Raw genomic sequence first — 23,932 nt, forward strand, 5'->3', positions numbered from 1 at the left:
AACAATTTATAAAACCAGAAGAATCATAATATTCTGCATACTGTACTGGTTAGGTAAAACTGTTTATCTGACCCATCAGCAGAGTTTAAATGAACACTATTTTGTTTGACTGAATGACATAGAAGGGCAACCTTCTACAAAATATTTTGTTTCTATCAACCAATCTTAACTGTCATGAGCAATTTTACTTCACATTACGGCAATATCTTTGTCTCACATTGAGGGCCCTGACGGAATTGCTCTTCTGCTAGTGAGCTGCCACCTGCAACCGCTGGTGTAGCCAATTGCATAAGCAGAGCAAGTGCCACAGCCAAGCAAGCAGGAGGAGTGGCAGGAGGTTGCCAGCCCCACCATTAACTCAAAGGGTTGAATGTCTGAGTACCACATTTGAATGCCTTCTGGAAAGAAATCCATTCCTTGCCACTCAGCAAGATCAGAGCTGAAAATGTGTTGCTGGAAAAGCGCAGCAGGTCAGGCAGCATCCAGGGAACAGGAGAATCGACGTTTTGGGCATAAGCCCTTCTTCAGGAATCCTGAAGAAGGGCTTATGCCCGAAACGTCGATTCTCTTGTTCCCTGGATGCTGCCTGACCTGCTGCGCTTTTCCAGCAACACATTTTCAGCTCTGATCTCCAGCATCTGCAGACCTCACTTTCTCCACTCAGCAAGATCAGCCTAATACTGTGGTCCACTCCTTCATCACTCCTGACACTTCCTCACAGCACCTTTACATGCAATCACGGAAGATGCAACATTTGCCATTCACCTTTTATATTCTTATTGTTCAAAGTTCCAAATGCACCTTCTAGGCCAAGCAGCACTTTACTTATACTCTTTCAATCTAGTCTACTGGATTCACTGCTCACAATGTGGTGTAATTTATATTGGCAGGACCAAACACAGACTGGTTGATCGCTTTGCAGAACACCTCTGCTTATCTGTAGGAATCACTCCAAATTTGCAGTAGCTTACAATTTTGAAAACCGGTCTTGCTCTCAGGCTAACAATTCTCTCCCAGACCTAATGGAAAGTTCTAATGAATCACTGCAAAAACTCATGGACCATCGCGTCATTTTCTAATTAGGCACTTTACAGCCTGTAAAACACAAATATCAAATTTCACAACTTCAAAGCCTGACCATATGACATCTGTTCTCCATTTTTCTTATGTTCTTGTCCTCACCCTTGGTCTTGTCTTGTATTTATTGTTATTGTGCTCTTTGTAGAGAAGATCCTTTTTCTCCATTTCACATTTCTATTGTTCTTTCAACACAATAAATAACTCTTTTTTCATCTGTATTAAGCTTTCATTCTCCCTGTTCTTCTCATCCTTCCTTCACTTCTGTTTTCCAATACCTTTCACTTCTGAAGAAAAGTCATAATGGACTTGGAACATTAACACTAGTAGTATTTCCTCTGTTTGTTTCAGTATGACCCTTGAGAGTTTATATTCTCTAGATCTGCTTACATTTATACAAGATGGAAGTCTTGCACAGGCCTCATTTTGACTGGAGCCGAGATTCACAAGCCTGCCTGGTGTCTCACTCCGTTACCTAGCTTACCTTCAATGACACTTGACATGATTCCCATCACTCCTAACCAACTCTCATTTATCCGAGAGCTTTTCTCCATCAACCATCATTCAGAACACGGAAACACTGAATTCTAGTTACTGCCAGCCATCATCTTCAACTCACTCAGGTGAACTCAAAGGACACCAACATTATTTTTGCTTGTAGACATGAACATTTCATAGAACATAGAACAATAGAACAATACAGCGCAGTACAGGCCCTTTGGCCCTCGATGTTGCGCCGATCCAAGCCCACCTAACCTATACTAACCCACTATCCTCCATATACCTATCCAATGCCCGCTTAAATGCCCATAAAGAGGGAGAGTCCACCACTGCTGCTGGCAGGGCATTCCATGAACTTACGACTCGCTGAGTGAAGAACCTACCCCTAACATCAGTCCTATATCTACCGTGCCTCCACATCTTTCCTATAGTATGGCGACCAAAACTGCACATAATATTCCAGATGCGGCCGTACCAGAGTCTTATACAACTGCCTCATGACCTCAGGACTCCGGGACTCAATTCCTCTACCAATAAAAGCCAGTACGCCATATGCCTTCCTCACCGCACTATTTACCTGGGTGGCAACTTTCAGAGATCTGTGTACATGGACACCAAGATCCCTCTGCTCATCCACCCTACCAAGTATCCGACCATTAGCCCAGTACCCCATCTTTTTGTTATTCTTCCCAAAGTGAATCCCCTCACACTTAGCTACATTGGATTCCATTTGCCACCTTTCTGCCCAGCTCTGCAGCTTCTCTATATCCTGCTGTAACCTGCCACATGCTTCCTCACTGTCAACAACTCCTCCGACTTTCGTATCATCCGCAAACTTGCTCACCCAACCTTCTAACCCCTCTTCCAGGTCATTTATAAAAATGACAAACAGCAATGGTCCCAAAACAGATCCTTGCAGAACACCGCTAGTGACGGCACTCCATGAAGAAACTTTGCCATCAACTACTACCCTCTGTCTTCTTCCATTTCCTCAGTGTTTTCTCCCTGGCCCCTGCTAGGGTTATTTTCCCGTTACACATGAAATCCTATTAAGTTTCTGCTCCTTCCTTCATATTTGCACAAAGCATTACAACTTTAGTGATAACTGATGTGTGTTGGAAGGTCACCTGTGGCTTTCTTTGTATGTTAGCAATGGTTTTTCATGATTTACCATAATTTAAACAAACATGGATGGTCTTGCAACTCTATATTCTACATTCAGTGTAGAAGTCTGGCATGACTTTTCACATTTTCTTTCCCTTAGGATCGATTTTCTTTTCCACTGTCCTCCTTTTCTCTTATCCCTGTTTATATAGACAGTATGATATGCTGTGACTCAAAGGTGTATGAGTTAGTTCATAATCCTTTGTCTTCCAGCTGCTGTCCTTGTTGAGGTAACCACTTGTTCCTCAAGGTGCATTTTCATATTAGAGGGAAACTTGAAGATGGTGGTGTTCCCATGTATCTGCTGCCCTTGCCCTTCTAAGAAGCTTTGGCAATTTATGTGATACATCTTGTAGATAGTACACAATGCTGCTACTGAATGTTGGTGGTGGAGGGAGTGGATGTTTATGGATATGTTGCTAATCAAATAAACTGCTTTGTCCTGGATGATATCAGGCAAGTGGGGAATATTCAACCATGTTCTTGACTTGTGCCTTGGAGATGGTGGACAGGCTGAGGGGAGTCAGGAGAGGATACTGCAGGAGCCCCAGCCTCTGACCTGCTCTTGTAGCCATTGTATTTATATGACTAGCCTAGTTTAGTTTCTGGTCAATATTAATAGTAGGGGATTCAGTGATGGTAATTCCAGTGAATTGAACAGTAAAGGAATTAAGGGTGATGGTGAGAGGGCAGGTTAGTGGAGCTGAGGTCACGAAAAGATCAGCCATGATCTTATTGAATGGCGGAGCAGGCTCGAACAGCCAGATGGCCTACTCCTAGTTCTTATATTCTTATGAATGTCAAGGAATGATGGCTAGATTGTCTTACGTTGGAGATGCTCATTGTCTGGCATTTGTGAGATGTGAATCTTACTTGTCACTTTTCAGCCTCAGCATGCATATTGCCCAGGTCTTGCTGCATTTGGTCTTGGACCACAGTTACACATGCTGCTGAACATAGTGCAATCATCACCAAATAGTCCCAATTCTGACCTCATAATCGATGGAAGGTTTTTGATGAAGTATCTGAATATGTTTGGGTCTGAGACAATATCCTGAGGAGCTCCTGCGGAGATGTCCTGCAAGTGAGATGATTGAACTCAACCGGCAAAACCACCTGCTCTTGCATCAAAGGTGACTCTGACAAATGGAGAGCTTCCCTGCCACTTGCCCCTCACCATTTCCATTGACTCTAGTTTTGCTGGAGTTCCTCAATGCAACAATGTATCTTACTTGGGCATTTTTCTTCTACAAACAACCTCCATTCTACAGGTATTTTATTATATCATCATGGCTATACATGTGAGATGTTGCTGTTCTATAATACCGACTGTGATTCTTAGTATCAATCAGCCTGCTGAAGGCAATAATGTCTAAACTTGTTCAGATTAGTATTTCATTTTGATGCAGTGCTGTATCTTAAGATTTATTTCTTATAAGATATCCAATCATTCATTTTATTGGGTCCATTTTACACAAAAAGGTGAGATGGAGGTCACACCATTTATAGCCAAAGTAGGGCCTTTCTGCTTCTTCTGGATAAAAAGATGACTGCCAGCTTTTCATTGCTCAGTCACAAAACTTATCCCTTTGTACAATTACAGCCCTAATTCTGAGCATCCTAACTTTCCATAAGTCTTAAAATTCTTCTAACTTTCTTCTTCCATTAGACATATTTTTCTGTGTTTAACACTTTTCCCCCTTGTGGCCTTAAACAAAGTCTATTGATTTTTCAATACTGCAACCAAAATATAACATATTTTTCTGGCCCTAAATCTGTGCACTGTAGCTGCTTCTCATGGAGCCCACTCTCAAAGCCAGTTTTGAGAAATGAGAATTCTTTTTTTATTCCTTTTCCTACGTGGTCTTTGATTAACACATGCTATTACAACCAGATGTTCATGACAGCTCAATAAGATACTACAGTCAATCATTTACACACTCTATTTAGCAATGAAACTTGGAAAGACAAAATACTAACTTGACAAAGCTACCAAAACAAGTAAAAATTGAATAATTCTTTCAAGATGCTTCTGCAACAACTGCGGCTTTTAGTTTAAACTTACAGAAGAATCCTAAAAATGGCTATTCTAAACGCATTCAAAACGTTATGGGAATCACCTTTCTTTCAAAAGCCCTCTAACTTTTTATCATATTTGATTGCAGCAATACCATTCTATTCGTCAGTGTTAAATAAGCATAAAATTTAATTCCCTCATCCTTCATACACATTATTTATCTTTCTCTAATGCTCTTTCTTAACACTATAAGAAGCAGTTGACAAGCATAGTCATCATTAATTTACTTCAGTCACCTGATAGAGGTGTGTCATTTATAGTAGCATTAGAATTTGTCTCACTCTATTTACCTACCAACCTTTGATCCAGGATATAATTTAACAGTTCCAAGATAATGAAAGCCTTAAGCAGTGAGCCCTGTTACCAAATATTAAATAAGTTCCTTGTTGTTAATCTGCCTGGAATTTTCCAACAGTAAACATGGATTTTTTAAAGATTTCTGAGGACTCAAGAGTGGTTTCAAATTGACACAATATTTAAAAGAGCTCATATCATGGTGTCATCATGAAATACCAGCCATGTATAGTTAAGTACTTTTTCTGACATTAATACTATTGGGAAATGATTAAGAATCCTATTCATAGAATCATACGGAACAGAATAAGGCCATTCAACCCATCATATAAGTACTCCTCTTAACGTCATCTCCACTAAAATTGTAGACTAAAATAATTCAATAAGTAATTTTCTGATGCATCAAATAACTAAAGGTGTGATCAGTTAACACATTAATAGCAACATATACATATAAAACCATACAGCAGTAAGAAGTCATTGCCTCAAGAAGAGGTGTAAGTGAGATGGACAAAATTAGCATTTAGCTATGTTGATTTCCAGGTAAATATTCAGTAGATGCAACAGGCACAGTGGGTTTGTCTCTACTAAATGGACTGCAGTGTTCAAGAAGATAGTTCACGATCACCTTCCCAAGGCAATTTGGGATGGGCAATAAATGCTGGGACTGCCAGAAGTGCTCATCTCCCAAGGAAAAAAAATGGTAATGATGACATGTTCCTTTTAGCACTCCAAATCTCAAATTGGCAAGCACTAAATCTGCCAAAACCTCTCTTTCTGGAAATAAGATATCTACTTAAACTGTGTGTCTCTGGGTCTATTCTCTGAAACTTCATGTCTAGCCTTTCCTCATCATCAGCAGCTAATCTGTTCCCAGATTTCTCTCAATTCTATACCATAATTATTCTGATGACTAATGGGCAAGCAAGGGATAAGAAAAGGTTAATTGTCTAATAATGTTAACTATCTGTTGTGTTAACTTTCCATGTGTAACTATTTTGAGTCATCTCTACTAAATGATAAAATCCTGGATTTCTATAACGCCTTTTAACATAGAGAGATTCTATTTTAGATGCTTTAAATGGGGGGGGGGATGGAATAGATGCTGAAACTGACCAAAAGCTTGATCAAAGTCAGCCTTTCTGAAAGCTATACAAGATGGTGAGGGAAACGTAGTGAAGAGCAGGAGTTTAGGAACAGAGTTACAGAGATGAGGCCCAACTGAACCAAAGATGTACCTATAAAACAAAATGCCAGAGGACTACAGATTAAGAGACAAGATGCAAGACTAGAAATGCCTGTTGAGATAGGGCCATGGATTGATTTGTGGGTGAAGACTAGTGTTGACCCAGTATGGTAGATAAACCCACAGTTCTGAAGGAATAGTGTCATTGTTCCAAATCAGGGTGGTGAGAGACATGGAATGACTCTTGGGGACCATTGTGCTTCCATGGATCTGATGCCCTTCTTCTTCTGTTTTGTTGGCTTCCTGGGTTTGAAGGATGCTGTCAGAGGATCCTTATTAAGTTGCTATAGTGTATCTTCTGGATTTTGCTAATGTGCTGATGGGTGGACGGAGTGATTGTTTAAGGTAGTTAACAGAATGCTGATTAAGCAGGCTGTTTTGCCTTGAATGCTGTTAAAGCAGATTGTTAGAGCTGCACTTATCCAGGCATTCCATCACAGTCCTGACTTGTGCTTTGTAGATATGGCAGGGTTTGCAAAATCAAGCGGTGAGTTACTTGTGCAGAACGGCCAGACTGTATCCTGTTTCAGTAAGCACTGTATTTGTGTGGTTAGTCAGCTAAGTTTCTGGTTATTGACAACTTCCAAGATCTTGGTAGTGGGAAAAAAAAATCAATGATGTAATGACATTGAACATCAACAGAAAATGGATAGGTTGGAGATGGTCACTGTCAGGCACTTGCATAGTGTGAATGTTGTTTATCACTTATCAACCTCAATCTCAATCTCAATCTGAATATTGTCCAATTTTACTGCATTTAGACTGGTTTACAGTCATGAATGGTGCTGAACTTGGTACGATCATCAGCAAACAGCTGCACTTCTAACCTTATGATGATGGGAAGATCACCGTTGAAGCAGTTGAATGATTGGGCCTCGGACACAACCTTGAGGAACTCTAGCAGAGATGTCCTGGAACTGAAACAACTGACCGCTAATAACTACAACCACCTTCCTTTGCACAATTGCACTGTTGAGAAGTGTTGCCATTCACATTTGACATTAAACGGCATAGTGGCTCAGTGGTTAGCACTGCTGCCTCACAGCACTAGGGTCCCGGGTTCAATTCCAATCATGGGCAACTGTCTGTGTGGAGTTTGCACATTCTCCCCATGTCTGTGTGGGTTTCCTCCGGGTGCTCTGGTTTCCTCCCACAGTCCAAAGATATGCAGGTCAGATGAATTGGCTATGCTAAATTGCCCATAGTGTTAGGTGCATTAGTCAGAGGGAAATGTGTCCGGGTGGGTTACTCTTCGGAGGGTTGGTGTGGACTTGTTGGGCTGAAGGGCCTGTTTCCACACTGTAGGGAATCTAGTCTAATCTAAACTGAGGTTTCACCTTTCTGTTCAGAAGAATGGAAAAAAAAGAGAAGTCTTGCAAATATCACTTACAAATGGTTGGGGAATCCAAGATGGCAGCAATCTGAAAAGACTGCTTTGCTGGACTCTGCATCACAGCACAAGCAAAGCAGTGCTTTAACCATCCCCACTCAAATGATTTCGCTAAATTCCAATGCTGCAATAGTTATAGAATCTCTATTAAACCTCTTTTTTACCTCCAAGCGGAAATGACAAAACACGGAAAAGGATCGACTAAATCTCAACAGGTGGGGCCCCTGCCAGAGGCACCTAGTTCGTCCACGGTCTAGGCCCTGCAGCACCCCCCCAGCTCGATAGACCTGATTACTCACTAGGCCCTTGTCGCAGAGCAAGCACAGTTGTGCAAAAAGCTTGAAGACAAGGTCAAAGAAAGGTTTAACAGTAAGTTGGGCCTGCTCCCTGTCATAATTCAAAAAACATGATCAGCAGCTTGAAAACCTCGGGAAGAGAGCGGGTGAGGTCGAGCGCTGAACCACAGTGACAGAGACCGAGATTGATGATCCAAAGATCGGATCCAAGCCCTTGAAAAGCAGGCCCGTAGTTTAACTGATCAAGTTGACAATCTCGAGAATAGAGGCAGTATTGTTGGTCTGCCAGAGGGAACGGAAGGTGGTTAGCCAGTGAAATCTTTCGAGAACTGGCAGCTGCGATTTCTCAACTTAAGATGTCGAAATGGGTGAAAATTGAAAGCGCTCACCAGGTTATGGCACGCAGGTCAGGTTCAGACCAGCACCTCGCCCTATCCTCATGTGATTTCACAGCTACAGGTACAAATAAATAGTCTCCAGAACCTAGGGGTAAGATCTGAAGGACTTAGTTCACAAGGACTCCAGGAACATGTTTTTTCAGCGGCAGTAATCCACAAAAGAAAATCTTTCGATGATGTCAAGAAAACATAAAGGGATCTTGGGATCCAGTACTCTTTAAGGTACCCAGCAGTGCTTCAGTTTGCTTTCAATGGATCCGCACACTCATTCGACTCTCCAGAGAAAGCAAAAAACTTTGTGGACACTTTAAATTAGACTGGTCAATTTAATAGATAGATAATAATGTTTTTTTCTTTCCAAAGAAAGTGTTGTTGGGTTTTTTTCAGGTACTAACCAGTGTTAAAATATACTTGGGGATAGTTAGAGTACTAACTTTTAACACCTTTGTTAATTCTACTTTTTTTTCTATTTTTGCTTGTGTCTGTGGTGCGGCTGTAGCTAGGAGTTAGGAAGGTGTCTGCAATGGCTAACTGTCTATCTACAGGCACTTCAAGCCTGGTTTTTGTATAAATTGCCCTGGTTACCATATTGGCAATGGGTCAGAAGACAAGGTTTTGGGATGTGTAGATACCCCCTTTGGGCGGGGGAGAGGGGGTAAATTCCCCTATTCAGCGCCATTGGCTCTTTGTATTTTGTTTTGTTTTTTGGTTCTTGTTGTACATAGTTTTTGAAAATTTTGAAGATTTGTTAGTTGTAGTTTTTTAGACTGTAGTTTTCATGTTTTGAGGATTTGCTTACATTGAGGCTCAGTGATTTGTGATTCGAATTCTTCCTCTTTTCTGGGTGGCATAGTGGCTCAATGGTTAGCACTGCTGCATCACAGAGCCAGGGACCCTGGTTCAATTCCAGCCTTGGGTGACTATATGTGTGGAGTTTACACATTCTCCCAGCATCTGCATGGGTTTTCTCCAGGTGCTCCAGTTTCCTCTCACAATCCAAAGATGTGCAGGCTAGATGAAGTGGCCATGCTAAATTGCCAATAGTGTTCAGGGATGTCTAGGTTAGAGTAGGGGAATGGGTGGGATACTCCATAGAGGGTCAGTGTGGATTTATTGGGCTGAAGGGCCTGTTGCCACACTGTAAGGATTCTATTCTATTCTAGAAGACTGGAGTCCAAATGTTGCTACAGATTGTTATACCTATTAGTTAAATTTCAGGGCAATATAACAGCTCCAGGGCATTGGCGAATGGATTCCTTCATTCTTAAGGATAGTAAGTTCATTGAGTATTTCTCCAATGAATTCAGAGCTTTCCTAGCCATTAATTCAGACTCGGCCAGTAACCAATCCATCCTCTGGGAAACTGCTCGATGACATACTTAAATGGTGTATCTAGAACATCAAGGGGAGCCACTCACCAGTCAAGGGGAAAAAGGTACTTTCCAGTCTTAAAAGGGAGAGGGTGGATATTGCCCTACAACAGGAGACACATCTTGATCATAGGGAACATTTGAAATTACAACAGAGTGGATTTGATCAGGTTTACTTCTTTTAATAGTAGGAGTGGGGGAATGGCCATACTTGTTCGGAAGAACCTCTCATTTCAGATACTGGATTGTATTAAAAATGTGTAGAGGAGGTTCATAATCCTCAAAGCCACGACATATGAAGAATACAGTACTTTAAATGATTACTGTCCCCAAGCCTATCCCCTTAAAATTTCCGGTAGATGCATTTTCCAAACTGATTAGTCTTTCATCGCGGCATATTATTATAGGGAGAGATTTTAACTGTCTTATGGATCCCACGGTAGACAGAATGCTCAGAAGCCCTCCCGCCCGAGTACCTTCTCTACAATCTAAGTAACTGGTGGATCTTTGTGCAGAACTAGGACTGGTGGATGTCTGGAAGCGTCTCCACCACACAAGCAGGGATTTTACATTCTTCTTCAACCAACACAGGTGCCACACCAGTATTGATCTCTTTCTAACCCCCACTGCATTCCTAGATTTGGTAGAGTCCTGTACAACTGGGGATATTACCATCTCTGATCGTGCAGCAGTATACCTATTAGGTAAATTTCAGGGCAATATAACAGCTCCAGGGCACTGGCGAATGGATTCCTTCATTCTTAAGGATAGTAAGTTCATTGAGTATTTCTCTAATGAATTCAGAGCTTTCCTAGCCATTAATTCAGACTCAGCCAGTGACCAATCCATCCTCTGGGAAACTGCTAAAGTTAATGCGGGGGATAATTAGTTCCTATTCTGCCAGTAAGCATCAGCAGAAGGGAGAGCAGCAATGCTTGCTTGAAATACGGCTGAAGGCAGACTTTATAAGACCCACGATGGCTAAGCTACAGAGAGTCAGAGCGCTTCGGTATACACTGAACTCCATGCTCACACAGACAACCAAGAAGGAACTCACTTTTGTGAAACAAAGGTTGTTTGAGCACGGTGATAAACCAGGTAAGTATTTAGCATATTTTGCCAGGAAAAAGAGTGCCGACCAAGCCAATACCTCTATCAGGGAAGGGACTGGAACCCTTACTTGCAATTCTAAAAAGATGAATGCAGTATTTCTGAGATTTTGCTCCAAATTATATCAGTTTGAATGCTGTGAGGATGGGAGGGTTAGAATGAACTGAATTTAATTTATTGTCACGTGTACTGAGGCACAGTGAAAAGCTTTGTCTTGTGAGCAATACAGGCAGATCACATAGGATTTTTTTTCAAGAACCTGGATCTTCCAGGTGTAACCCCTGAGCAAGAGACTTTCTTTAACACCCTATTATCAATGCAGGAGGCGGTGAAGCAGCTCCAGAGCAGAAAGGCACCCAGTCCTGACAGACTTCCGAGTGAATTTTATAAAGAATTTATAAACATACTATCAAGACCAATGCTTAACATGTTCAATCACTCATACAGTCACAACTGCCTCCCAACATCCTTGAGAGGCTAACGACTCTTATTCTTAGGAAAGGGAAGACCCAAGAGGACTGTGCCTCCTATAGGCCCATCTCATTTTTAAATGTCGATTTCACAATCCTGTCTAAGACCCTTGCACTAAGGCTTGAAACTGTGCTGCCTTCCATCATCAAAGAGGACCAGACCAGCTTTCGAAAGGGCTGCAAATCTTCCAACAATGTTAGGAGATTGCTCAATATGATCCAAGCGTGCCAACAACAAGGTATACAGGGATTAGCGATCTCACTAGATGCAGAGAAGACATTTGATCGTATTGAGTAGCTGTACCTCTTCTATACTCTAGAACGGTTTGGCTTTGGCAAAGCCTCTGTTGGGTGGGTAAAGGTCCTTTATAGCGATGCTCTGGGCAATGGCGATATTCTCACCAATGGTGTACAATCAAGTAATTTTAGTATCCACTAGGGCAGTCAACAAGGCTGTCTCCTCTCACCATTGCTTTTTACTTCGACGATTGAGTCGCTGGCAGAGGCCATTCATAGGAACCCAGCATATTTGCCTCAGAAGTGGGACGAAAATCATACAAGATTACATCATATGCAGATGATGTCCTTATCTTTCTGTCAAAACCAACAGTTTTGGTATCTCATCTGATACAATGTATTAATTTGTTTGGTGCTTTTTCAGGCCACAAAATTAATTTTACAAAATTATAGGCCATGCCTATGGGGGAGGGTCTCCAAAAAATACTTGTCGTTGAAAATGAACCTCGATTTCCTTTTAAATAGTCATGGTGGGGCTGGGGGGAAGGGAAGGGGTGGGGTGTGGGTTCTTTATTTAGGTATATTGATCGTTCCCATCTTTGATCTAAGGCTAACTTTGCCCACTTATTTGACAAAAATCAAGCAGGACTTTCAAAGATGGAAGACGCATCTAATATCCTGGCCTTAGGAGATCATAGCACTTATTATAGTGAATATCCTCCCTCATATATTATACCTGATGTGAATGCTTCCTTTGATCTTCACTAGACAAACATTCAGGAAACTGAAATGGCTGGTTCAGCTCTTTCATCTGGCACCATAAAAACAACCCCTTATCAAATTAACCAAATTGTAACTGCCCCACAAACTGAGGAGAACGACAAATTAAATATTAGTTTATGTGAGTGACTGGGCCTGTGGGAATTCAGCTTCAATAAGGTTAGACATCGAAGTGCCCCCTCAATAGACTGCTGTTCCTAGACAAAATGAGGACAGTTAAGGAATATTGCCAAAATCCAATAATTACCAATACCATTAACGCATGGAGGGCAATGCGGCAGAGTGAGGGTAACAGCCAAAGCATCATTTTTATCCCCTATAATTGGTATACTAGGTCTCCAACCAGGTATAATGGATTCCAGTTTAAACTCTGGGGAACTAGGGACGTCTCTTTCCTGGGTGACTTTTTTAAGGAGGAGACATGATGTCCTTTGATCAACTGACTCAGAAGTACAGACTATCTAGCAGAGACATCTTCCATTTTTTCCAAATCAGGGATTTTGTTCAAAAGAGAACTACATTTCTAACTGACCCTAATAGATCTGACAAAGGGAAGACGGTGCTTTGCGCTAAGAACACACTTTCTGTCAGGACTTTCTATCACCTGGTTGGGGGTGGGAAGTGGCCCTTCAGACAAGGTCGTGCGGCTGTTTAAGGTCTGGGAGAGAGAGCTGGGAGTTGAGATCTCCACTGAGACATGGGAGGACATTTGGGAAAACACAAGAAAGACAGCGATTTGTAACAGGACCTGTGCCCTACAGCTGAAGATTCTCCACAGGGCCCATCTGGCCCCAGATCGCCTCTCAAAATTCAAAAGGGGGGTAATCTTCAACATGTTCCAAATGCAACATAAGTACAGGCACTTTCACTCATTGTCTTTGGTCCTGCTGCAAGCTCCGGATATCCTGCAGCACTGTGGTAAGTGCAATAGAGGGGATCTTGGGGACAGAATTGGAGATGAACCCGGTCTCTCTTCTCCTGGGTCTGCTCAGTGTCCTTCCTTTACCCACGAATATGAAAAAAACTTTTCAATATCCTTACTTTGTGTGCAAGAAAAACCGTTTTGCTATGTTGGTTGTCTGAAAACACCCTGGGTCTGTCGGGTTGGCGGAAGTTAGTCCTGGAGCATATCCTTCTGGATTTTCTTACACGAGTGTAGTTCTCTTTTTGCATTGTTGTGATTTGTATTGTTTTTAGTTTAAATGTAATATTTTAAAAATCTATTTCAATAAAAATACATTTTTAAAAAATTATCTGGTTATTCATTTGGACTTAATGTGAGATTGTATTATACGTAATTTAGCTACAGTATCTGCCCATATAACTTAACAGCTATGTCAAATAAAAGCACCCTGTTGTAGCTTGGGGCCATAAAAGGGGCTATAAAAATTGAAATCCTTACCTTTCACTTACTCTATCTGTGCTAAACTCTATAATCAAAGAACCTCTGCAAATCAGCAAATTAGAGCAGTTTAAGGTTGAATTTTGCTTGCTGATGATAGAAAGAAAATAGCTAGCATTTCCAGGGTGGCATGATGGCTCAATGGTTAGAACTGCTGCCTCAGTGCCAGGGGCTCAGTTTGATTCCACTTTTGGGTGACTGTCTGTGTACAGTTTGCACATTCTCCCAGTGTCTGTATGGGTTTCCTCCCACAGTCCAAAGATGTGCTGATTACCTGGATCTGGGTGGGATGCTCTTCAGAGGATCAGTATGGATTCGATGCATGTTGTAGGGATTCTACCACACTCTCATATCACGAGCACCGCAGAGTTAGTATTAGCCACGGGGTTACATTTTTTCTGCAGTGTCAGCCAATTTGATCACAGCTAAATCACATCAACAACATAACAAATAATTCATCTTTTTTAATAGCAAGGTTGAGGATAAATGTGCAAATACTTTACATCCATCTAGTGATAATAAAAAAGCATGTGATGCCTAAATGCAACCCAGTAATATCCAATTTGAATGAAGGTGGATTGAAGAACAGGCAACTGATCTACTGAGGAGTAGGGTCAGTTGTCAAAATAGTGACAAGTACTGTATATAACAAATTGCTTTATTTCGCATGAAAAGCATAAAAGAATAGAATATAATTTCTCTAATTATAACTATTTCTTGTTGTTACTCCGAATATACTATAACAAAATAAGGCACTTATTCTCAGGTGGGACTGCCTCTGGTGTGGGAGCTCCTGGCACCAGTTGAACATCTCTGAAGCACACTAGATAAAAACTTGTTGTAAATTCAACACTACATTCGCTTTAATTTTTTCTCCACTGTGTATAACTTTTGAGGTCCATGTGCAGCAGCAGCTTCGGGGTGTAATGTGAAATTAGGAAATCTAGTTACAACTGTATCAATGAGACTGCACAAAGAGCATTTGTGTAAAGTTGATTTTCTTACTTAAGAAGTGATTTACTGACATTGCAATCAGTCAGCAGAGGTTTGGGAGGCTGATTCTGGAATGTAGGGGAGGCAGTAGCATCGTGGTAATGAGGTCCAGACAAATGGGGGCATGTGTTCACATCTCACCACGGTAGCTGGTATAGTTTAAGTTAAACAATGTTGAGTTGAAAGCTAGTTTTAGTCACGGGGTCATGAAAATCTGCCTTGTTCATTAATACCTTTTGGGAAAATAAATCTCCCATTCTCACCTGGTCTGGCCTATATGTGGCTCCACATCCACTGTTATGTGCTTGGCTCTTCACTGTCCTCTGAAGTGGCTCAGCCACTCAGTTCCAGGGTAGTTAGGGATTTGCAACAAATGCCATTGCTAGTGATGCTCAAATTCCATGACATATTTTTAAATCAAGTGGTTGCCTTTAATCATCTGAATTTAGAAGAAAGAGAAGTGATTCCTGAAACATAAGATTGTGAGCTTGCTTGATGGAGCAAATGCTGAGTGCTTTGCTTCCCCTTGTGCAGCAATCCAAAACCTGGTGAAACTGTTTAAAAATATAGGGTCACCCATTTACAATGAAGATGACCAGCAACCTCTTCTCAAACACTTTATGGTCTTTGGAATTCTTCTTCACAGAGAGCAGAAGAAGTTGGATTATTGACTATAGTCAATGCTGTGCAAGACAGTTTTTTGATTTACAAGGGAATCAAAGGTTAAGGGGGGCAGTCAAAAAAGCAACCACAGTCTTGTGGAATGGTATAGCAAGTTCGATGGATTGAATAGCCTACTGCTGCTCCTAGTTCTTAGGGTTTAATGCATGAAAATACACGCATTTGTCAGAAAGTTAAATTAATTCACTGTACCTGAAGTGAGTCCTTACAATGGCTGAACAGCTTCTTTATTCCAGAGGTACTAATGCACTTTCTCCCGTTATTGCATCGATAAAGTCTGAGGCTTTGTGGGTGATGTCGTCCAATGTTTGCTAGCCTGTTATCATTCAAACAACTGCAATTTTCAATCTGAATAATCTTCCCTGGAAGAGAAGTACTGAACTTCAAAGTTCTGATCACATAAAAACATAAATAAAATCAGCTATAATTTAAAAATGCTGCGGTTGCTGGAAATCTGAAATAAATAATAGCAGAAAATGTTGGAGAAATTCAACAGGTCTGGCAGCACATGTGGAGCAAAAAAGAGAATAAAAGTCAGGATATGGGCCGGGTGCTGGCAGGTTGGGCTAGATTGGGTTGAAATATCTGGTTGGCATGGACGGGTTGGACCGAAGGGTCTGTTTCTGCGCTGTACATCTCTATGACTCCAGTGTGACTCTTCTTTTGCCCTTCGAGGTCCAGAATTCAGAAAAATAGTTACATTTCTTTGCAGAGTAAGGATCTTGCTGTATTTTTAAGTTTATTCTACCCATGCTTCATTTTAGTTTCCTACTCAGTTCATATAAGCATTGGCCAAAATGTAGGCATGCAACCCCCTTCCTAATTTTCAAAATGATTGCTGTGAAATTAGGCAGTAAGGTGCAGAAGAATGTTGCATTATGAGCACCACCCTCCCCCCACCAACCTGCAATACCACCCTGATTCTGGACACAAAGAATTCTTAAAAGTCAGAAGTGTATTTTTAATTGGCATTCTCAGTATGGTACCAATTCGGCAACTCTCAGGATTTCAAAATGCTCGCACTGCATTTACATATCCAAAGATGGTTTATTCTGAAGTTACACACACACAAACAAATTGATGAGAAATTACAACAATTTGAAAGTCACAAAAATTCCTGGCTTCTAGCCAGAAAATTCAACCTCTATGATTTGCATGTGGGCTGACACTCAGGCTGTCTTCTCATTTCACCCCTGAGGAAGAGGAGCTCCAGCTTTGTCCTTGCAGCTGAGAGGAGAACCTTCAAGGAGATGAACCACAGAGGTGAGCCATCTGGGCTTTTCGTTCTGTCATTCTTGCTGTAGCTTTCCAGTTAGCCCCTAGGTTTATTGAAAGTAGTACCTGAGGTGTAGCAACGACAGAATGGTTGAAGGTAGCAGTCACTGAAAGGACTTCTTCCTTCAGGCAACACTGCATACAGGGTTGGCAGGCCTTTAAATACAGTCCCAGAACCTGCTGCACTGTCAACTGATATTAATGTCAAAGCCTGACCTCCAGCCTTGGCCCCTCAATGAGCAGCATCTGTGCCTGACATGGAGTTCATTCTAAAAGAGGACTGGCAAAGTGGATTATCAACAAGCAACAGCAATAGCATCAAAGGAGAGCACACAGGTTCTTCTTCCATGGAGCTACTGTCACACTCTCTGGAAAGTGCCATAACAACCCTACGTATCTGCTCTTGAACATATTACTAGATTGCTGCTATGTCCTGGAACTCCATTTGAATCATGGTAATTAACCAAAAGGTAAAGTCAATAGTACTACTGGACTATCGGGCTGGTCTCTCATTAGAACATAGAACAGTACAGGCCCTTCAGCCCTCGATGTGGTGCCGGCCTTTTATCCGACTCTAAGATCAGACTAACCAACATATCCTTCATTGTACTAACTTCCATGTGCCTATCCAAGAGTCGCTTAAATGTCCCTAATGTATCTGACTGCATTCCACGCACCCACCACTGTGTAAAGAACCAACCTCTGACATCTCCCCTAAATCTTCCTCCAATTACCTTAAATTATGCACCCTTGTGATAGACATATCCACCATGGGAAAAAAATCTCTGGCTATCCACTCCATCTATGGCTCTCAGCATCTTGTACACCTCTACTAAGTCACCTCTCATCCTTCTTCGCTCCAATGAGAAAAGCCTCAGCTCCTTTCACCCTTTCTTCATCAGACATGCCCTCCAGTCTAGGCAGCATCCGGGTAAATCTCCTCTACATCATCTCTAAAATTTCCACACCCTTCCTACAATGAGGTGACCAGAATGAATACAATATTCCAAGTGTGGTCTAACCAGGGCTCTACAGACCTGCAGCATAACCTTGCAGCTATTAAATTCAATCCCCCTGCTAATAAAATACATCATACCTATTCTTAACAACCCTATCAACCGGAGTGGCAACTTTGAGGGATCTATGGACTTGGACCCCAAGGTCCTCTGTTCCTCCACACTGCCAAGAAACCTGCCTTTAATCCTGTATTCTGCATTCAAATTCATCCTTCCAAAGTAAATCACTTCATACTTTTCCAGGTTGAACTCCATCTACCAGCCCAGTTCTGCATCCTGTCCAGTTGGAACCTGCAACATCCCTCCACACTATCCACAACACCACCAACCTTCGTGCCATTGGCAAACTTACTAACCCACCCTTCCACTTCCTCATCCAAGTCATTTATAAAAGTCACAAAGAGCAGAAGCCCCAGAACCAATTCCTGCAGAACATCATTGTCACCAAGCTCCAGGCTGAATACTTTCCATCTACCAACACCCTCTGTCTTCTATGGGCCAGACAATTCTGTGTCCAGCCAAACAGGTTTCCCTGAATTCCATGCCTCCTTACTTTCTGAATGAGTTTACCATGGGGAATCCTATCAAACACCTTGCTAAAATCCATGTATACCACATCCACTGCTCTACCTTCATCAATGTGTTTTGCCACATCCTCAAAGAATTCAGTAAGGCTTGTGAGGCATGACCTGCCCCTCACAAAGCCATGCTGACTATCTCTAATCAAACTATGGTTTTCCAAGTAATCCTAAATCCTGTCTCGCAGAATGCTCTCCAGTACTTTGCCCACTTCTGATGTAAGACTGACTGGTCTGTAATTCCCAGGATTATCCCTATTCCCCTTCTTGAATAGGGAATAACATTTGCCACTCTCCAATCATCTGGCACTACTCCAGTGGAGAGCGAGCATGAAAAGATCATTACCAAAGGTGCAGCAATCTCTTCCCTCACTTCCTGTAGTAACCTAAGGTATATACCTACCGGCAAAGGGGATTTATCTATTCTTATGATTTTCAAAATTTTCAGCACATCCTCCTCCCTAACATCAACCTACACCAGCGTATCAGTCTGTTTCACACTGTTCTCAGAAATTTCAAAGGTCCCTCTGAGTAGTGAATACTGAAGCAAAGTACTCATTAATGACCTCCCCTACAACCTTCAACGCCAGGCACAAGTTCCCTCCACTATCCCTGATCAGGCCTACCCTCACTCTGGCCATCCTCTTGTTCCTTAAATAAGTGTAGAACTGCTGAGGGCTTTCCGTATTCCTACCCGTGGAAGCATTTTCATGCCCCCTACTAGCTCTCTTAAGTCCATTCTTAAGATCCTTCTTGGCTACCTTGTAACCTTCTAGAGCCCTGTCTGGTCCTTGCCTCCTTAACCTTACGTAAGCTTCCTTCTTCCTCTTGGCTAGATGTTCCACAACCCTTGTCACTCAAGGTTCTTTCAACCAACTATCCCGTCCATGCCTTAGTGGGACAAACCTGTCCAGCACTATCAGGTGCTTCCTAAACAACCTTCACATTTCTGTTGTGCAATCTGTTCTCAGTTTAGGCACCCCAGTTCCTGCTTAATAGCATCGTCATTCCCCCTCCCCCAATTAAATACTTTCCCAAACCATCTGCTCCTATCCCTCTCCAGGAGTTCAGTAAAGGTCAGGGAGTTGTGATCATTATCACTAAAATGTTCTCCCACCAAGATATCTGACACCTGGCATGGTTCATCGTCAAGTACCAAATCCAATATCACCTCCCCTCTAGTCGGCTGATCCATATATTGCATCAGGAACCCTTCCTGGGTGCACCTAACAAAAACTGCTCCATTCAAACTGTTCGAACTATGGAGGTTCCAATCAATATTAGGGAGCTGTGTACATACCACCACAAGCAAAGGTTGAGGAAGCTCTGGATGTGCTGTACACACCACTAACACCCTGGAGACAGAGGTAGTGTTTATTGTGACTGGCAATTTCAATCAAGCCAATCTAAGGAAGGTGTTGCCCAATTAGCACCAGAACATTACCTGCCCCACCAGGGGCCTGAACATTTTAGACTACTGCTACACCTCTGTGAAGGATGCCTACCGCTCCATTCCCCCTTCACTTCGGGAACTCCGACCACAATGCCATGCTTCTTCTCCGGCTTACAGGCAAAAGCTCAAGCAAGAGACCCCCTCTTGGATACAGGTCCAGTGCTGGCCAGAGGAGGCAGAGGATCAACTCCGGTGCTGTCTGGAATCGGCTGATTGAGCCATTGAGTACAGGAATTGGGAGGTCATGTTGCGGACATTGGTTAGGCCACTGTTGGAATATTGCGTGCAATTCTGGTCTCCTCCCTGTCGGAAAGGTGTTGTGAAACTTGAAAGGGTTCAGAAAAGATTTACAAGGATGTTGTCAGGGTTGGAGGATTTGAGCTATAATGAGAGGCTGAACAGGCTGGGGCTGTTTTACCTGGAGTGTTGGAGGCTGAAGGGTGACCTTGTAGAGGTTTGCGAAATCATGAGTGGCATGGATAGGATAAATAGACAAAGTCTTTTCCCTGGGGTGGGGGAGTCCAGAACTAGAGGGCATAGGTTTAGTGAGAGTCAAAACAGCAATAGTCTGAGATTCCAATCAAGCCTTCACCAAAAGTTCTACTATTCATCATCAGATGCTGCATAATTAATTGTGGATTGCACAGGAGAAGCAATGGAGGTAATTATTCACGTTATGTTTGAAAGTAAGGTTTCCAAGACCTATTCACAGCTGGGGAGGTAGACTATGCCATGCTCCTTGACATTGTACACAAGTTTTATGACAGGCCTGCTGCTGTCCCAAACATTTGCTTGTATACACTAATGAGCTTTTTTCTTCAGGCTGGCTCATTGCAATCTTCATCAAACTCCTCTACGGCATAATTAAAATGTAAGGCAGCTTTTCAGCAGGCTGGAACTTGCATTATCCTTTCCTCCTACCCTTCATCCTGTGTGTCCATTGTCTCATGTGCCAATCCCTCCTCCAGCTTCTAAATACGCACTTTACTCTTGGAAGCTTCCAGATCTTTGCAAATGAATGAATAAAAAAATAAAATCACAGGACTAGATTGGGTTGGGATATCTGGTCAGCATGGACAGGTTGGACCGAAGGGTCTGTTTCCATGCTGTACATCTCTATGACTCTATAATTGTCAGAGTGTGGGAGGAACCATTTGGCCAATTGTAACTGCAGTCACTCTCCAAGTGAAATTTATGGCTCAAAGTCATTTCCCTGCTTTTTTCCCCAATATCTTGCACATCTAATCACCTCTTGAATACCTCGATTGAACCTGCATCCACCACACTTCCAGGCAGTTCATTTTAGACCTGACCCATTCATTGTTTGATAGTATTTTTTTCCCTCATCAGTTGTGCTTCTTTTGCAATTCACGTTAACTTTATGTCTGCTCATTTCTGATCGTAAGGGATGTTAACTGTTTCTCAGTACCTACGATATCCAGCTCCCTCATGATTTTTGAGGACGCTAATCAGATCTCCTCATCTCTTCAAGAACAATCCCAACCTCCCCAAATGTCATCATAACTGAAGTTTCTTATTCCTGGAATGACTTCTAAATCTCTTCTGCATGTTCTCCAATGCATTCACATTGAGTCTACAGTGTGATAGCCAGAACTGTCTGCAATACTCCAGCTGACATCAACAAGGAGCTTATACAAATCGGTAAGCATTGGGTTGTGGTCTGGTGAGAGAAGGAAGAAAGGATTACATGATTACAGCATATGACTGCCTAGAACAGACTAGGAGGCTTAAATACACAGTTGTTAATCATCAACCTTCTGTGCCCACCCAGCAATCGCCACAGCCTCAGCAATACATCTTCGTATCATGGTCAACACTGTCTACTCCAAGATTGTCAAAACATGTCAGTCCACTTGTTCTCTTCCTATTCCTTCCTGCTGTCTCCTGTTGTATGCCATTTTCTCCTGCAAAGAGGAAGGAAGTGCATCAGTGAATGTCCCACAGTATTTGCAGATGTGGAATTCATTGGTTGCCACTGTGTGAAAATCTGTGATTTATGATGGGAGGCATACAATAGTCCTATATGTGAGGTCTGAGGTAAACCATATGAATTTTAGATTGGGGTACTGATTGAGGAAACTATTGGTAAATGGATAATGGAGGTGCCATGACTTGAACAGTGGATGGACTAGAGGTGAAATTGATGAGATACTACTTGCACCTTGTGTCACATCATGAAACGTTTTCTTGGACTACTTCCTGCACAACATTCATGTTATTGAGTTATAGAGATGTACAGCACGGAAACAGACTTCATTCATCCATGCTAACCCAGATATCCTAACTAATCTAGTTCCATTTTCCAGCACTTGGCCTATATTCCTCTAAACCCTTCCTATTCATATACCCATCCAGATGGCTTTTAAATGTTCTAACTGTACCAGCCTCCACCACATCCTCTGGCAGCACCACCCTACACGCATCACCCTCTGCGTGAAAACATTGCGCTTTAGGTCCTAATTGAGTTCTACCACTTTAACTTCCTATTTCATCTTGAGCATTTGTCCTCAGAGAGACCTGTCATTCTGGTACATACAGGATGTCTCTTCTCTCCACATTTTTCACCAAATTGTGCAATGCATCATTAAAAAAGCTTGGTGAATTTTTGCTCACATGTATAGTCATTCTTCAAAGCATCATATTTCAGTTTTCAATGGACTTCTGCCCTTTTTATGTAGCCACAATGCAGTTGCTCTTTAAGAGGAGCAAACTACCTCTAAGTGATGCTAGACATTTGCAATAATCAATTCTTTTGCCTATGCAACCATCCAATATACAGTGTGGACAATGCTGCCTTTATGCAGGAACTATTGCAATCAACAAATAGCATCAATGTAGCTGAACAAATATCCAACATGGGTCAATTACATACAGCAATCACATGCCCCATTTTATGAGTTATTTAATTTAGACATCATTTAAGTTTTGTTAACATACATTAGTACTCATGTAGAATCATTCCATGAACATACAAATTTCCAAGTATTGCAAAAAGAAATGGAATGTTTATGCATTTAGCTATCAGAGGGCATGTATGTTCTACAATCAATGTTTTGAAGTTTTGGAAAATTAATTATTTTGCCAAGTTCAAAGAATGCACAGATCAAATTAGGCTGAAAGAGATGACAGAAGGCTAGTATCAAATGAAAATACCTTTCTAAGACAAAAATATCACTTATTGTACAGTAGTAAGTCTAATATGATGAATATTTGATCTTTGATTACATCAGCCCTGAATCCTAGCCAAATCGCTTCTTTAAAATAAATGAGTATGTACAATCTACTGAACATCTAGAGTATTTCACAATAATGGTTTATTTTCAGGAGGAGTATAATGAATTTTGGCAACCACACATGGACCTGTGTGTGCATTCTTTTACCCATTACAAGGATAATTGGAATATCTGATGCTATTGGTCAAGAAATTGTTTGCATTCCTAAACTTACAAATGCTTACGAATTCAATCTCTTAAAAATGCAGGAAAGGTTTTTAACCTTTGTTAGGAGATTGCAATATGTTTTCTCCAAAATTGGGAGGCCTAAGAATGTACTTAGGGGGGATCCAAGATGGCGGCGACCCAGCAAGTCTGAGTCTACAGTGCTCCTCCCAAGACTTGGGCAAAGTGGGTCACCCACCCCCACCACACTCACCAAATCATTTAAAATAGTTGTTTAATTTAATTAGTTGATGAGAGATGTTCTCTCCAAAATGGGCTTTGGGGAGGGAATCTGCAATTGGATCAGACTGCTCTACACCAACATTGTTAGTGCAGTCCCAATCAATGGGTGGGAATCAGATAGCTTCCCAGTCAGATCTGGGGTCAGGCAGGGCTGCCCTCTCTTTCCTGCCTTGTTTGTGTGCTGCATAGAGCCATTTGCCGAGTCCATCAGGAAGGATGCGAGCCTGAGAGGAGTGACTATTCCTGGCAGCGGGGGCATGCAGGTTAAGGTCTCCCTGTACATGGATGACGTCGCCGTTTTCTGCTCGGATCCGCTGTCCATGCGCAGACTCATGTGCATATGTGACCAGTTCGAACGGGCCTCGGGGCCAAGGTAAACCGAGGCAAGAGCGAGGCCATGCTCTTTGGGAACTGGGCCGACCA

At 42.0% G+C, this 23,932-nt stretch overlaps 1 protein-coding gene across 2 annotated transcripts in view; it reads right to left on the reverse strand.

Annotated features, from left to right (window-relative positions):
* The window catches only part of LOC122561225, a 151,033-nt gene that overhangs the window by 53,119 nt on the left and 73,982 nt on the right, over positions 1-23,932 (reverse strand). For both annotated transcript variants that reach the window (XM_043712843.1, XM_043712838.1), the window contains one exon: positions 15,679-15,848. In XM_043712843.1, the coding sequence (XP_043568778.1) occupies positions 15,679-15,848 (170 nt within the window). The remainder of the gene's footprint in view (positions 1-15,678; positions 15,849-23,932) is intronic.

Source organism: Chiloscyllium plagiosum, chromosome 2 (assembly GCF_004010195.1).
Source record: "Chiloscyllium plagiosum isolate BGI_BamShark_2017 chromosome 2, ASM401019v2, whole genome shotgun sequence".
NCBI classification, from domain to species: Eukaryota; Metazoa; Chordata; class Chondrichthyes; order Orectolobiformes; family Hemiscylliidae; genus Chiloscyllium; species Chiloscyllium plagiosum.